Source organism: Cannabis sativa, chromosome 6 (genome assembly GCF_029168945.1).
Source record: "Cannabis sativa cultivar Pink pepper isolate KNU-18-1 chromosome 6, ASM2916894v1, whole genome shotgun sequence".
Classification (NCBI taxonomy): Eukaryota; Viridiplantae; Streptophyta; class Magnoliopsida; order Rosales; family Cannabaceae; genus Cannabis; species Cannabis sativa.
In genome coordinates, this window is record NC_083606.1 from 68,000,628 (window position 1) to 68,015,680 (window position 15,053).

The 15,053-nt window shown below is 30.3% G+C and overlaps 3 protein-coding genes across 5 annotated transcripts; 2 read left to right on the plus strand and 1 right to left on the minus strand.

Moving 5' to 3' along the window:
- Positions 1 to 775: 775 nt before the first annotated feature.
- Positions 776 to 1,057, minus strand: LOC115725552 (auxin-induced protein X10A). The gene has a single exon (XM_061118246.1). It carries the CDS (start codon positions 1,055 to 1,057, stop codon positions 776 to 778), a length of 282 nt encoding a protein of 93 aa, XP_060974229.1.
- Positions 1,058 to 1,715: 658 nt separating this feature from the next.
- LOC115724699 (auxin-responsive protein SAUR21-like) lies at positions 1,716 to 2,180 on the plus strand. The gene has a single exon (XM_030654040.2). The coding sequence runs from the start codon at positions 1,795 to 1,797 to the stop codon at positions 2,071 to 2,073; it is 279 nt and encodes a 92-aa protein (XP_030509900.2). The 5' UTR covers positions 1,716 to 1,794; the 3' UTR covers positions 2,074 to 2,180.
- An 8,164-nt stretch (positions 2,181 to 10,344) lies between these two features.
- LOC115724696 (pentatricopeptide repeat-containing protein At1g03100, mitochondrial) lies at positions 10,345 to 14,638 on the plus strand. Of its 3 annotated transcripts, none has more exons than XR_004013257.2 (3): positions 10,346 to 10,541; positions 11,478 to 14,165; positions 14,280 to 14,638. XR_004013257.2 is itself a non-coding variant. In XM_061117487.1 (2 exons), exon 2 carries the CDS (start codon positions 11,520 to 11,522, stop codon positions 13,848 to 13,850), a length of 2,331 nt encoding a protein of 776 aa, XP_060973470.1. In that variant the 5' UTR covers positions 10,345 to 10,541; positions 11,478 to 11,519; the 3' UTR covers positions 13,851 to 14,638. The 3 variants fall into 3 exon arrangements, 1 of the variants encoding a protein (XP_060973470.1); XR_004013258.2 differs by having other exon boundaries at positions 14,344 to 14,638; XM_061117487.1 differs by having other exon boundaries at positions 10,345 to 10,541; positions 11,478 to 14,638.
- Positions 14,639 to 15,053: the final 415 nt, after the last annotated feature.

Here is a 15,053-nt window from a genome sequence, read left to right on the forward strand (position 1 = left end):
ATTTTAAAATATAATTAATCTTAATTAAAGTTTTATAAGGAAATAAATGATTAGGTTACTTTCAGGTTACAAGTTATTTATAATTTATTTTTATTTAATTTCTAAATTAATCACAACCATTTAATAGTAATCCAATGGCTTAAAAAAATGTAACCATGATGGTTACAATAAAAATGTAACCATTGAAACCTCTTCCATATATATATATAGTTACATAACAAAGCTAAGTCATTAAGTACTCACATTCTCTACTAAGAAACATATTTAGTAATGGTTGTGGACAACAAACTTATGTAACATTTTCTTCCTACTGTTTGTTCTCTTTTTTGTCATTTTTATTGCTTTGTAAGTAGTGTACTATATATTTCTCTGAATTAACAGGCCAATTGTACCAAAAATGGAACACAACTTTATTTCCTACCATACTTCATCCAAATGAAGTTTGTATGAGCTAGACATGCACTTAATTGCTTATTCATTTGAATTTGACTTCTGTATCTCTTATATTACTGATGGGAATATATTTGGGTTTTGAAAATACCAAAAAGAATCTATACCAAGAAAATGGACAAGGGATCTATGTCAGATTCTTAAGAAAAAAATTCATGAAAGAAAATTTCTAATAATATTCATTTGTATCATTCTTGGGGACTACATTTAGTTGTTAATCCCCAAGGAAAAATTAATTACAAGGTATATGGCATTCTCTGCCTAACAAATTGTAACTGTAAGTTTTGTTAGCTGTTATCTTCTACTGGTGTCTAGACTCATTTGATTAGGAGCTTAAGTGAGAAATAAGATCGATGAAGGCATCTTCTGTGCATGGAATTGTAAGAGCTCCCATTGGATGATCGAACCCGAATTCTTCTTCAGCTTGATTTAGAAAGTCTTGGAATGAAGGCTGGTTCAAGTATGCCACAGGGATCACAAATCTCTTCATGTTGCTCTCATCGCCAACATAAACCGCCAAAAAGCCTTTAGGGATATTTTTTGTGCTTGAGAAAGGCCTTTGGATGAGTTGCTTGGCATGAACTAAGGTAGCAAAGCGAAAACCCATGATTGTAATAAGAGTGTCTAAAGGAAGAATGAAGAAAAAAAATAAAGTGAGCAGAGATATATGAGAGGATTTGCAAGAAGGAAACTTGTTACTTTGAAATTTGAGGAGTTGGGATGGTATTTATAATCAATAATACACTTGATATGATATAAATGGTGAAGACACTATAGAGTAATTAGGTGGATTGGATGGGGTCTAGTGAGGCATACTCCTTGTGCAATCACATGGTATTGTCTTCTACTTATCTTTATAGAGTCAAATACAATAATTAACAATTCATAAAAAAATTGCAATGAGATGCCTTAGGCATGTCCCATATCCACTGAGACACATTTTCATATCAAAACTATGAAGAAACCAGTAATGTGATTTCTTTATCTGATCCTACAAGGACTTTTATACACAAATAATAACATGATGACTAGCCTGGAATTGGAGGAAGATAAAGGCTGCAATTATTATGATACAATATTAGAAATCTTCTTTGACTAGGCCAATACTATATGTGGCCCCTTGCAATAAGAGACATGCCTTGGACATTAATTGTGTTCAGATATAGATGAAAGATCTATGATATTTCCCATCATATCAAGGGTCTTCAAAATGTGTATATATATACATGAGATTGGGTTCATTATAACATCATCTTTTCATTCTCTCAAGTATTCAACTTTACTTCCTTGCAAACCCTTTGAGATCTCCTTTCTTTCTTCTTCCTTACAGAGACAAATATACAAATGGGATTAAGATTTCCAAGCATAGTTCATGCTAAGCAACTAATTCAGAGACCTTTCTCAAGTTCAAAAGATGTTCCAAAAGGGTATTTGGCTGTTTATGTTGGGGAAAACAAAATGAAGAGATTTGTTATCCCTTTATCAATTTTGAACCAGCCATCATTCCAAGAGTTGCTAAGTCAAGCTGAAGAAGAATTCGGATTCGATCATCCAATGGGAGCTCTTACCATTCCATGCCCAGAAGATGCATTCATTGATCTCATTTCAAGATTAAATGCCTAATGATTGGCATTACACACTGATTATATTGCTGACTATTTCTAACAAAAATTATTGTTACAATTTTGCAATATGGGCAAGCTATGCCAATACCATGTATATATTTTTCCTTGGGGGATCAACAAAAAAGTTGCCTCTAAGATTGAGATAAACGAATGAATACTATTTCAACACTACTATTACTTTGAGCTATTAACTATTTCTCTTTTACCTTTATATTTTATGTAATTAGATTTACTAAGCAAAATTCTAGTCTGATCCATATCCTGATAATGAAAGCAATCTTATTAAATAAACAAAAAGTATTACGTAATTAGAGACAGTAAGGTGTGATAAACTGTTTTGATCCTAATAAAGATGCGTACTAAAAAAACAAAGTTTTACACATTATGTAAATATATAGTAAAGCTAGACTTGCAAGTGAAATCTAATGTTGAGTAGTGTTGACATCCCATGCATTTGATAGGCTCCCACATCATTTTCATAATAAAGCTCCTACATTTGTTAGTCCATTTAGCATTAATTCAGCATATCAAAAATAAATTAGAAAAATAATTTATTATTAATAATGGAATATAAACAAAATTTTAATCAGTAAGAAGGAAATAAAGGCGTGTTCCATATGTCAAGTGGCACTACAAGAATTTTACCTTTCAATTACATAAAAACATAACATTTTTAAAAAAGTTACCAAATCTCTATACTAATAGTCTAATATTGTCTCTTAATTTATGGGCCTGTATGTTATTCAAAATTGGAAAGATCTAGACCCAAAAATATAATAAATATCGTCTATCATCTCAAAACTCTTTAAGATTTACAAGCTATTTTTCGATGAACCAATCAGACCGACGAGGCGAGCAATTCGATCAGAGACATTGAAGCCTTGAAGAAGAAAAGCAATCTAGGTTTTACCTCTCAACTTAGCTTAGCTCCTCCGAGGAGATGAGCAACGAAGTTCAGTTGAAAAAATTATAAAATAGTAACTAATTACTATATTAGTAAACAAATAGTTTCTTTTTTGAAAATAGCAAAAAAAAATTCTGACATGTTGAAATGTTCATATTAAATAGTAGATCATAATAATATTTTTTTAGGGTTAACCAAGTAACGATACGACTAATTTTTTATTTAAAAGTTAAAGAATGAGAGAGAAAAGATGAAAGACAGAAATGCATGATATAAGATATTGAAACATACGTAAACAAAGGAATACGTTATTTATACTTAGCTAAATTATTTTTGACAAATGTAAAAATAATTAGGTGGCGTTTAGTAACATTTTTATTTTTTAATTTTTTAATCACAAAAATGAAAAAAAAAAATTGTGTTTTTAAAATTTTATTTTTAAAAAATAAAAAGGGTAATTAGAATTTTCGCCTCTCGAACTTTGACATGTACTAAATTATGCTTCATGAACTTTTAAGGTCGTTAAAAATGCCCTCTGAACTACGGAGATCCTTGAATTTAAAAACTTTTGTCCAATTTTAGTAAAAATAAAAAAGCCTAACATGGATGAAAGTTAAGGGAACACGATTTAGTACATGTCAAAGTTCGAGAGGCATGATTTGGTAGATATCAAAGTCTGGGGAGCATGATTTAGTACATAAACAATTAATGAAATAGTAAAACTGAATAAAATTAGACAAATGTCCTTAAATCTAACAATCTCAATAGTTTAGGGGGAATTTTTAACAGCCAGAAAAGTTCATGGAGCATGATTTGGTACATGTTAAAGTTTAGGAGGCAAAAATCTTAATTAGCCAAATAAAAATGTGTTTTATAACTACTTTTGTTTTTTTAATTTTAAAAACAGAAAATAAAAGTGTGTTTTATAACTTTCATTTTCATTTTTATTTTTTGATTTTATTTAAGTCGGATCCAAGTCTGAATCTGGGGTTGGGGTCGTGGTCCAAGTCCGGGACTAGGGCCTGGGCCGGAGTCCGTGTCCTAAGGTCGGTTGTGGTCGAAGTCTAAAATATTGATTAAGAAAAAAACTGTTTAAAAAAATTTTAAAAGTAATTTTGTTTTTTGTTTTCAAATTTTTTTAAACTTTTAATTCTCAATTACAAAAATTAAAAAGTGAAAATATATTTATTAATGAGTAATTTACAGCATAAATACTTAAATTTAACTCTCAGTTGTAAATAAATAACTAAGTTTAATTTTTTTAGAAATAATACTTAAGTACCTGAGCATTAAATATAAAGTCATTATCCACGTGTCATTTTCTTATTGGTATATTTAAATTAATTTTCTATAAAAATAAAAATTTAATGACTTGGACCAATCAGGAATCGCCACGTGGCAATTTACTTTTCATTGAACATTCAGGTACCTACAAAAGTTCTAAAATTATAACTTAGAAATTATTACCGCCAAAAGTTAAAATTAGATATTTATTTGCAAGTAGGAGTTAAATTTAGGTGTTTATACCACTAATTACTCTTTATAAAATATGTTTTTAGAAAATATATTCACTTTTCTAATTAAAAAAAGGGTAAATACCATTTTGGACCCTGAGTTTTGTAAAAGTTACAGATTGGACCCTGTGTTTTGTTAAATGACAAAATGGACCCTATATTTTCTAAAATGGTAAAAATAGGACCCTTAGCTTAATTTTAGACAACTTTTTTTTTTAATACAACTAACTTGAAGACAATTCCTAATACGAACAGATACAAAAAATGTAAATAGTTTTGTCATAACACTTTTAGATTGGATCATAATTAAACTTTAAAAATCAATTCAGGGTCCTATTTGTACTATTTTAGAAAATACAGGGTCCATTTTGTCATTTAACAAAACACAGGGTCCAATTGGTAACTTTTGCAAATTACAGGGTCCAAAATAGTATTTACCCTTAAAAAAAATATTACCAAACACAATTTTAATTTATATATGTAATGATTATTTAACGACGTACTCCTAAAAAGAAAAGAAAAATGGATTTTTACAAAAATATTAGATTTTGGAAAAAAATTTACAATTTTATTATCACAAGGAATTTTTTTTACAAAAATACAGTCTTTTTATAAAACAAACGTAAAACAACAAAACAGAACAATTAAAATAATAGTAAAACAACTAAAAAGCAACCGTGGAGCAACTGTAAAAACTTAATACATTACACAGTATAAAACTTACACAGTATTTTTTAAAAAAAAAATTCGCTCCACAGTAAAAAAAAAATAAAAAAATTAAAAATTTAGTAGAAAAAATATCACTTGCTGAGTTGTTCAATAGGGTAGTAGGCCCAAATAAGAGGAAATTACACTCTATACCCTTTTTATATTGTCCTTTTTTATTTTTACCTTTTTTTTTTAAAATCTATCATTTTTACCTCTTTTTTTAAACATTGTACCAATTTTGTCCCTATCACTTCAAGATACTCTCCATGTGATTCTCTTATGTAAGGGTATTGTTGTGTTAAAATTAGATACACAGGTGCACGTAGTCACAAACAAGTAATACAGTGATAAGTAATGAGTATCGTCTCCACAAGGACTGTGAAAATAAAATTTCTATTGCAAAAATTAATTACCAAGCAACAAGCCTAAAAACTAAAATTAAATGATTAATGAATCAACTAAAGGAGTAAGAAAATAAGTAAATTAACTCAAAAGTAGATGCAAGATGAAATAAAATTTAGTTGTAAGCTTTTGAAATGTGAAAGGCTTGAACTATTGAATCCCCCTATGTTTAGCAAAAACTGTGCGTTTTTGCTGCAGCAAAAAGTTAGCAAATCTTTAGCAAAAATCCCAGGTTAACAAGAATTCCATTAAAGTGCACAAAACTCTTCCAAATTTTATGCAATCAATCCTTGGACCTGTTCAAACATATTCCTATGCCAAGCAAGCTCAAGAATACCATTTCAAGCATAGTTCTCAATTGTTACACAAGGATATAACATATTCCTATGTTATTTCAAATATAATCTCAAAAAGATTAAGAACTTGTGTCATTCAAGCTAAGTCCATTACATTTAACATTTCCAGAATTAAATATAACTCAATAATCAAGCTATTGGTGGCCAAACAATATCAAGAAATTAGCAATACACACACTTGAATGAACATGAGAATTTTTACTAAATATTTGCATAAGAAAATTACTCAACTAAACATAGGGTTCTTCAACAATTCAAACCATTAAAAAGTTTAGCTCATAGCTAACTTAAGAACCACCATTACAAGATAAAACTTAGACATGGAGTTTGAATGTTAAGTTAAAGAAATTAAAAGAGAGAAGAAAGAAATAGCAAACAATAATAGAGGATTTTTCCAAAAGGATGGATGTTGAATCTTGTTGTGCTTCTCCTCTTTCCTCCTTCTTCTTCTTCTTTCAATCTTCTTTTTTTTTTTCTGTATAAAAATGGCAGCCCCAAAAACTCTATTTTCGTTCAGCCCCTTTTTTCTCTAAATGGAGGCTCCCTTCTTTCTTCTCTCTCCTTAGGTTTTGTACCTTTTTGCCCCAAATAAACCCTACACATGGCATGTTGATAGCCTCTCCATGTAATAACTCCAGCCACCACTCTTATATTGCCACGTCATCTCCACAAATGCCACCTCTTTTAATGAAATGCCAACTCACCCTTTTTCTAAGAAAATAAAACACATCAGCCACAAATCTGTTTGCTGCAGCAAAAACTTCACAGAATTTCAGCAAAATTAAGAACATGACTAACTTGCTATTTTCTTTGTCAATTTATGCACAAGAGTTATTGATTTTAACTAACAACTTCAAAATACACACACAAACATAAAACACTGAAACTTTCACAAATTAAGATACAAACATAACTTAAATGACACACAATTACATAAAAAAAAATGCTTAAAGTGATATCAAATAACTCTTTACTCAAGAGTTATCAGGTATTTTGGGTATAATACATATAAAAAGAGGTATGTTTCAAATAAATATAAAATTAGAGGTAAATTTGATTAATTGATGAATAAAAGAGGCATTTTTCAACTTACCCCCCCAAATAATAGCTGGCCCATTATGAGTAGAATGGGCCAGACTGAATTATTAAGGGCTATTTACAAAAATATGGGAAAATAAAGATAAGTTTTGATATATATGGCATAAAAACTTAATTACACTAAATATGGCATTTTTTTAAAAAACTTACAAATATGGGAAAAAGTCTTGAGTAATGCCATAAAAAACTTAAAATTTGTGTTTCTTTTTATTTATTTTTTCTTTTTTAAAAAAATAAAATACTAAAATAAATAAAAAATGATCTCAACTATAGATATTATTTTTTTTTACAGAAATTAAACTTGTTTTTTTTTTTAATTTAAACTACTATTTTTTTTCTTTGTTTTTTTTTTGTTAAAAACTAATTATTTCATTAAAAGCAGCACAAAAGAAAAAAAAAAAAAACCAATTTCATCAACATCATCCTGAAGAAAAAACAATATAAAAAATTATAATCTAAAGATAATATAAAGTTTAAAAATCAGTTTCATCAACATTGAAAGAAACTATTAATTTCATTAAAAGAATAAAAAAAATAGTTTCATTATGTTATTAGAATTTTTTTTCAAGTTACTTTTTTATTATTTTGTTTCTAGGTCGGAAACTTACACTTATATTTTGTTATTAAATTATTGGTAGGCATTATGTGTTGTTTTGATTATATTTGTGATTAGTATTTTTTTTTTTTTTTGTATATTTGTGTGTGTGTATGTTTTTATTTGATTGTCTGATGAAACTGGTTTCAATTAACTTTATTATTAACATTTGTATTTTGTTATGATTTTTTATAACGTCAAAACTGGTTTCACATGTCGAAACTGGTTTCACATGTTTTAACTATTCTGTAATGGGGTTGCTCAATTTTTATGATATTATTATATATTTTTTCGTTTGTATAAAACCAGTTTTATTATTGTATGATATTTGAACAACAATTTTTATTTTATTTTAATTAATCAGTTTCTGACATACATATTATTTTATTATTTTCATAACTGGTTTTTTTTAAGTAATTAATTTTTTTTTATTGTTGTTCATAATTGAGTTTTATTCAATTTTTTATTAATTTATCTCTAGAAACTGGTTTTTATTTGTTTGTTTTTATTTTGGTTGTTTTACTAACTGGTTTCTCACATTCCACTATTTTTTTTTTGTTATTCTTTTATGGTTTTTATTGCACTTTTGTCTCTTTAATTTTCTTTGTTTCTTTTTTTTTCTCTTTGATTTTAATTTGTGATTCTCTTTGTTATATTTGCTGCATATTGTATGTTTAAATTAACTCTAATTTTTGAGCAAGCAAATAAAAAATTAAATGCCAAAATAAAGAATGAAGTTAGAAGTTTGATTATTAGGTATTGATATAAATTTTATATGTTCGAAACTGGTTTTCAAATTTAGTATCGTTAATTTGTAAAAGTTTAGTTATTAGGCATTGTGTATTTTTTATTATGTTATTGTTGAAACTATTTTTATTTTGCTTCTTTTAATGAAATAATTCGTTTATTTTAATATTGATGAAACTGGTTTTTAAAGTTAGTATCGTCTTTAGATTGTAATTTTTTTCATTATCTTGTTGATGAAACTATTTTTTGTATTCTTTAAATGAAATTATTAGTTTCTTTCAATATTGATGAAACTAGTTTTTAAAGTTTGGATTCTTTTTAGATTATGATTTTTTATATTGTTTTTTTTTTCAGGATGATATTGATGAAACTGGTTTTTTTTTTTCTGCTGTTTTTAATGGAATAATTAGTTTTTAACAAAAAAAAAAAACGAATAGTAGTTTAAATAAAAAAACAAGTTTAATTTTTGTAAAAAAAAAATGAAATATAAAAATGTACACTTATTATATATATTAAGAGAAAAAAATTAGGTTGAGAAAAAAATTGAAAAAAAAAAAGAGAGACACAAAGAGAAATTAGAAAAAAAAAATAGAGAGAGATAAGCGAAAGAAAGAAAAAAAAAAGTAGCAACTGACTTAAAAGTTGAAAAGAAAAAAGAGAGCCAAAATTGACTAAAAAATATATAAAAAAGACAAAAAAAAAAAAACTTTTTGAAGTTTCAATAAGTAAAAAAGAAAAAAAAATTAATAAAAGTATAAAAGTAAAATGTTCTTGTCAAACTAAAAATGTAATGTTTGAAAAAAAATGTAGTATTTGGTGTAAATTTTTCAAATAAAAAGAAACTCTAAAATGTAAGTGTAAAATAAATTAAAAAATAAATAAAACTAATTAAGCTAAAAACAAAAACATAAAATATGGGATTGGATAATAAGTTTATAAAAATATGGCATATCAAATACCATAAAAAACTTAAATGTGAAAAAATGCCATAGAAAAGTGGCAAACCTAAAAATGCCATATTTTTCTAACTTTGTTATGAAATTCCATATTTCATGTAATTTTCACAATTATTAAAGAGGAAATTACACTACACACCTCTTTTAACTTATGTTTTTAATTTTTACTATTTTTTTCAAAATCTATTATGTTTACCTCTTTTTTAATCATTCTATTAATTTTACCTCTAATTTTCATTCTTCTCTCATTAAAATTTTGTCCAAACTTTCTCACAAACCCACATATTCATCTACAAAGACTACAAATTTATTATGTTTGAAATTATGTCGTAGTTATGTGAGTGTGTAAGGATAATTTAGATACAATTTTAAATTGAGTAATTTGCGGCAAAACCCCCCAACTATCAATTTACTTGCAAAAAACCATCCAACTTTATATTTTGGTGGGAAAACCATCCAAAGTACTGTTCCGTTTACATTTTTAAGGTATCGTCTGTCAAGCCTCGTTAAGTTCTAATTTTGCCCACGTGGCAATGACAAGTCACTAAAAAATTATCCTATGTGGCCATATTTTACAAAATAAAAACAAAACTTTAAGAGTAATTTGTGGCAAAACTCCCCCAACTATCAATTTACTTGCAAAAAACCATCCAAAAATCTTTAAGGTTGGATGGTTTTTTGCAAGTAAATTGATAGTTGGGGGAGTTTTGCCGCAAATTACTCTTAAATTTTTTGTTTTTATTTTGTAAAATATGGCCACGTAGGATAATTTTTTAGTGACGTGTCATTGCCACGTGGGCAAAATTAGGACTTAATGAGGCTGAATAGACGACACCTTAAAAATGTAAACGAAACAGTACTTTGGAGGGTTTTCCCACCAAAATATGAGGTTGGATGGTTTTTTGTAAGTAAATTGATAGTTGAGGGGGTTTTGCCGCAAATTACTCTTTTAAATTTAATTTTATTTAGAGATAAATTTGATTAGTATAAAAAAAAAAAACGGTATTTTTCAACTTCTTCAATTAAGTAGCCCAATTAAAGTGAATCTCATACAACTGAGCCGGCCAAGGTTTTGCCACCACTCTGGAGAAGAAAACTGCCGGATATACTTACAATGGCGGTGGCTCATGCGTAACCGCTGCTACAGACTAATCGGTTAATTTTCGAAGACATTACTTCATTGTTGGTATGTTTCTGTGTTCGTTTTTCTTGTCTAATTTCATTGCTACCCGCAATGTGTTTGATGAAATGTCTGTTAAAGTAAGATGTTTGATATTATTACTTCATGTCTTTTTTTTTTTGTTTGGGTTTGGTTTCACTAAAACATGTTATAATATTGCCTCTTATGTTTTCTGTTTAAATATAATTGCTGGTTTGGCTACATCAATTGAGACAAACTCCAACTGTGATGTAAGGAAACAGAGTCTGAAATCAAATTATAACTTCATTGGTTGGCAACACAATGGAATAAGGAAGTATGAGATAAAATATTTAGTTTGAGGGAAGGAGGGAAGGAGATATTTACAACTTTACTGGTTTGGTGGGTTCATCAGCTCAGTATTCATACCAATAATGGAACTGGTTTGAGTTTGACTACAAGACTTTACACAAATTTCACTTATTTTCTTCTTTTTACATGTAATATAGGAACTATCTGTTTCCATCATGAAACTATTTTGTTAGGGTATAGGGGAATTAATTAGTAAATTGCTAATACTGCCTAGCTAGTCTAAATATGTAAAGTCATTTTATACATGAAAGGAGAATGAGAATGAATTATAATTAGGAGTATTCTTAGGAGATTGGAAGAATTTGGCACTGACTTGAAGAGTGCAACCCGATACTGTGTATTATTGGTGCTTTCATTGAGAGCTCCGTAAAATGATTTTACATATTTATACCAGCTAGGTAATACTAACAATTTACTAATTAACCCCCTATACCCTTCATGACTTCATGTAACATATTTGTTAGTGCTTCAACTGCTCTTGTTAGTGTTAATTTTCTTTCTTGTGTAAATTTCCAAAATTACAACTTTACAGGTTTTGTTTGAAATATCATTTTTAAGTGGCTTTCTTACAGTAATTTTGCAAAATCCTAAGTGGACTTTTTACTTTTGTAGATTTCTTCTTGTCTTTTGAGAGGATTTTAATCTTCATAAGAGATGATGATGATAATTAGGAGAAAAATGGGTCATCAAATCACTGCACTCTTCCCTACATGTGTGTACAAGTTTAAAGCTTATTCAAGCTCCATTTCTGTTCATGGGTTTACTAACACTTATTTAGCCAATCTAAATGAGGAGGTTGTAGTTTTAGGAAGGAATAAGGACTTCCCGCATGAGATGAAGTCTTTGTCAACTATGACAGGAACAGTCTTGGTGCAGGCTGGAGACCCAGCTATGCTAAGTGTGGAAATAGAGAATTCACTTGATGAGCATAGACTTGAAGATACGTGGAAATTTTATGAACAACATATGCAGATAGATGGGTTTCCTAGAAAGTCTGTTGTGAACAAACTTCTTGTAGTTTTTGCTGAAAGCCTTGATGTTCTGTGGTTAGAGAAGGCCTTTGGGATGGTAGAACGAATATTCGAGAAAGGAAAAAAAAATTTACTACAGAAAGAGACACTAATATATCTCTCTCTTTCTCTTGCAAAAGTCCAGTTGTCGGTTCCTGCATCAACTGTTATGCGAAAGCTGGTGGAAATGGAGCAATTTCCTCCTGTTTCGGCTTGGTCTTCAACCTTGGCATATATGTGTCAAACAGGTCCTGGGGCTTCTCTTGCTGCTGAGTTGATTCTTGAGATTGGTTACCTATTTCAAGATAGTAGGATAGATCCGCGGAAAAAGAGTAATGCACATTTGCTTGCTATGAAGCCTAATACTACTGCTTTTAACATTGCTCTAGTTGGGTGTCTCTTGTTTGGAATCCATAGGAAAGCAGAGCAGCTCCTTGACATGATGCCTCGAGTTGGTGTGAAACTTGATTCTGACTTACTGATAGTCATGGCACATATATACGAGCGAAATGGACGAAGAGAAGAACTTAGGAAACTCCAAAGGTACATAAATGATGCGCACAATCTAAGGGATGTTCAATTGCGGCAGTTCTACAATTGCTTGCTTTCATGCCATTTGAAACTGGGCGATCTTAGTTCTGCATCGAAGATGGTTTTGGAAATGCTTCAAAAAGCCAAAGCAGCTAGGTCCTCTTCTGCTGCAGCATCGATGGTAATTGATGCAATTAAAAACGGTGGTAAATCCTCTTGTGTTCTTGGTTCCGGGTCAACTTCAAGCCATGAAGAATCTAGAGGTTTGGAATATGATGGAGCAACTAAAATCACTATACTATCTTATGAGGATTATTTAAGAGATCAAAATTTTGTGAAACTCGACAGTGAAGCAAAGGAGGTGCTAAATACCATGTTAGTTAAGCTGCAGACTCAAGTTGAACTATTAACAACTGAACAAGGTATCATCCTACCAACTGAGAAAATTTTGGTGAAATTAGTCAAGGCCTATCTAGAAGCTGGAAAGACCAAAGATTTGGCAGAGTTTCTCATCAAGGTAGAGAGAGAAGATTTTCCAGTTTCCAGTGATGATTCAATGATGGTGCATGTCATAAATTCATGCATAGTACTTGGTTGGTTAGACCAGGCTCATGACCTTCTAGATGAGATAGTATTGGCTGGTTTCAGTGTTTCATCTTCCCTATATTCCTCTCTCTTAAAAGCATATTGTCATGCAAATCGAGCAGGAGATGTTGCAGCACTTCTTCGTGATGCTCGTAGAGCAGGAATCCAACTAGATTCTAGCTCTTATCAGGCATTGCTTCAGTCTAAAGTGGTGCAAGAAGATACACAAGGAGCCCTCCATCTATTCAAAGAGATGAAAGTGGCAAAGATATTGAAACCCGCTCATCAAGAATTTGAGAAGTTGGTTAAGGGATGTGAAGAGGGAAGTGAAGCCAAGTTAATGGGAAAGTTGTTGCACGAAATCAAGGAAGGGCAAAGAGTAGATTCTGGGGTTCATGATTGGAACAATGTCATTCATTTTTTCTCTAGGAAGAGATTGATGCAAGATGCCGAGAAGGCTCTAAAGAAAATGAAGAGTCTTGGGCATACCCCAAATGCTCAGACGTTCCATTCTATGATAACTGCATATGCAGCTATTGGGGGAAACTATACAGAAGTGACAGAAATGTGGGGGGAGATGAAATCTCTTGCTTCTGCAACCCCAATGAAGTTTGATCAGGAACTCTTGGATTCTGTGCTTTACACTTTTGTGAGGGGCGGATTTTTCAGCCGAGCGAATGAAGTAGTGGAGATGATGGAGAGAGGTAAAATTTTTGTGGACAAGTACAAATACAGGACTCTCTTCTTGAAGTACCACAAAACACTTTACAGGGGCAAAACTCCAAAATTCCAAACTGAAGGCCAACACAGAAAGAGGGAGGAAGCTTTAATTTTTAAGAGGTGGGTAGGATTGAATTAATAATACTTTGGTCTACACACCCATACTCTCATAGAAGATGTTTTGGTCCATTCAGAGAATGGGTGTAAAACAATGTACATTGATTATAGATTGACTACCTCCATGGATTGGAAGATACTAAATAAAATGGCCAAACTGGAGTTGAACAAGAGGGAATGGCAGCTAACTGCATAGTAACATATTATATCGTACCCTTACAACTTACAGGGATCAAAGTTCATCCAACAGTGGCGGATTTATGATATAGCAGTGGAAAGATAGCAACATGTGTAAAGTGTTCTGTTCTGCATATCGCCGTTTTATTCTCGGCCCAAGGTTAGTATCATAGATGGCTTTTCTTATCTATCTAACTGCATTATCTCTGCAATACAGCAACAGGGATTTCTGGGGAAATTTCATTAGTTGTTGTACCAAATTCCTGAATTGCAGTTCTTATAGAGATTGAGAGTTAAGGGGCTGATATCCATGCTTTTTTCGTATGTGTAAACCGCAGCTGAGCCATAGGCCATCTTTTCCGCCCAATTGCTAGCTTGGAGAGTCTCTTGCCAGCTGCCATTAGTGAAGCTTAGATGAGCTCAGTAACTTCTGCTTTACATAGAGGATATGATGAGTTGATTTTTAACCATTTGTTCACGCATTCAATATGTAAGACATGAGTTCATGTTTTCTTTGTTTTCTATTCATCTCCAGAAAATAATAAATAGAAGAAGAAAACCCATGTAAAACAAGTCTTCAAATAATTGGCACAAGTAATACACATGAGCTTTAACAGCTATTTTTATTAAAAATAGTTTGCTTGTTGATTATCAATTTTTTTTTCTACTTCATAATTAAGTTTCTTTCCCATGTGTCATTAATATTCTTACTCAAAAGTTGCAGCAACTAGTTAAATCTGTTATATTTTGGTTTTCTGGAATTAGCACTTGACTCAAGATTCACCAAATAAGGAACATGTTAATTAGCTTTTGACTTCTTAAAAATATAATTTGTGAGTTATGATATGAACACTTTTTTCATAGATTTCTTTCATCTGCTACATCCCTTGCCTCTTCATTCAATATAGTTCTTTGTTGAATAATGATTTTCATTTTCTATCAAGGAATGAAAAAGAACATTTGTAATTTTGAATTAAGTAAGAGATCCCTTCATCCAAAAAACAAAAAAAAAATTATGTGGCTAAGAGACCTTTTTTTTTTCTTCACT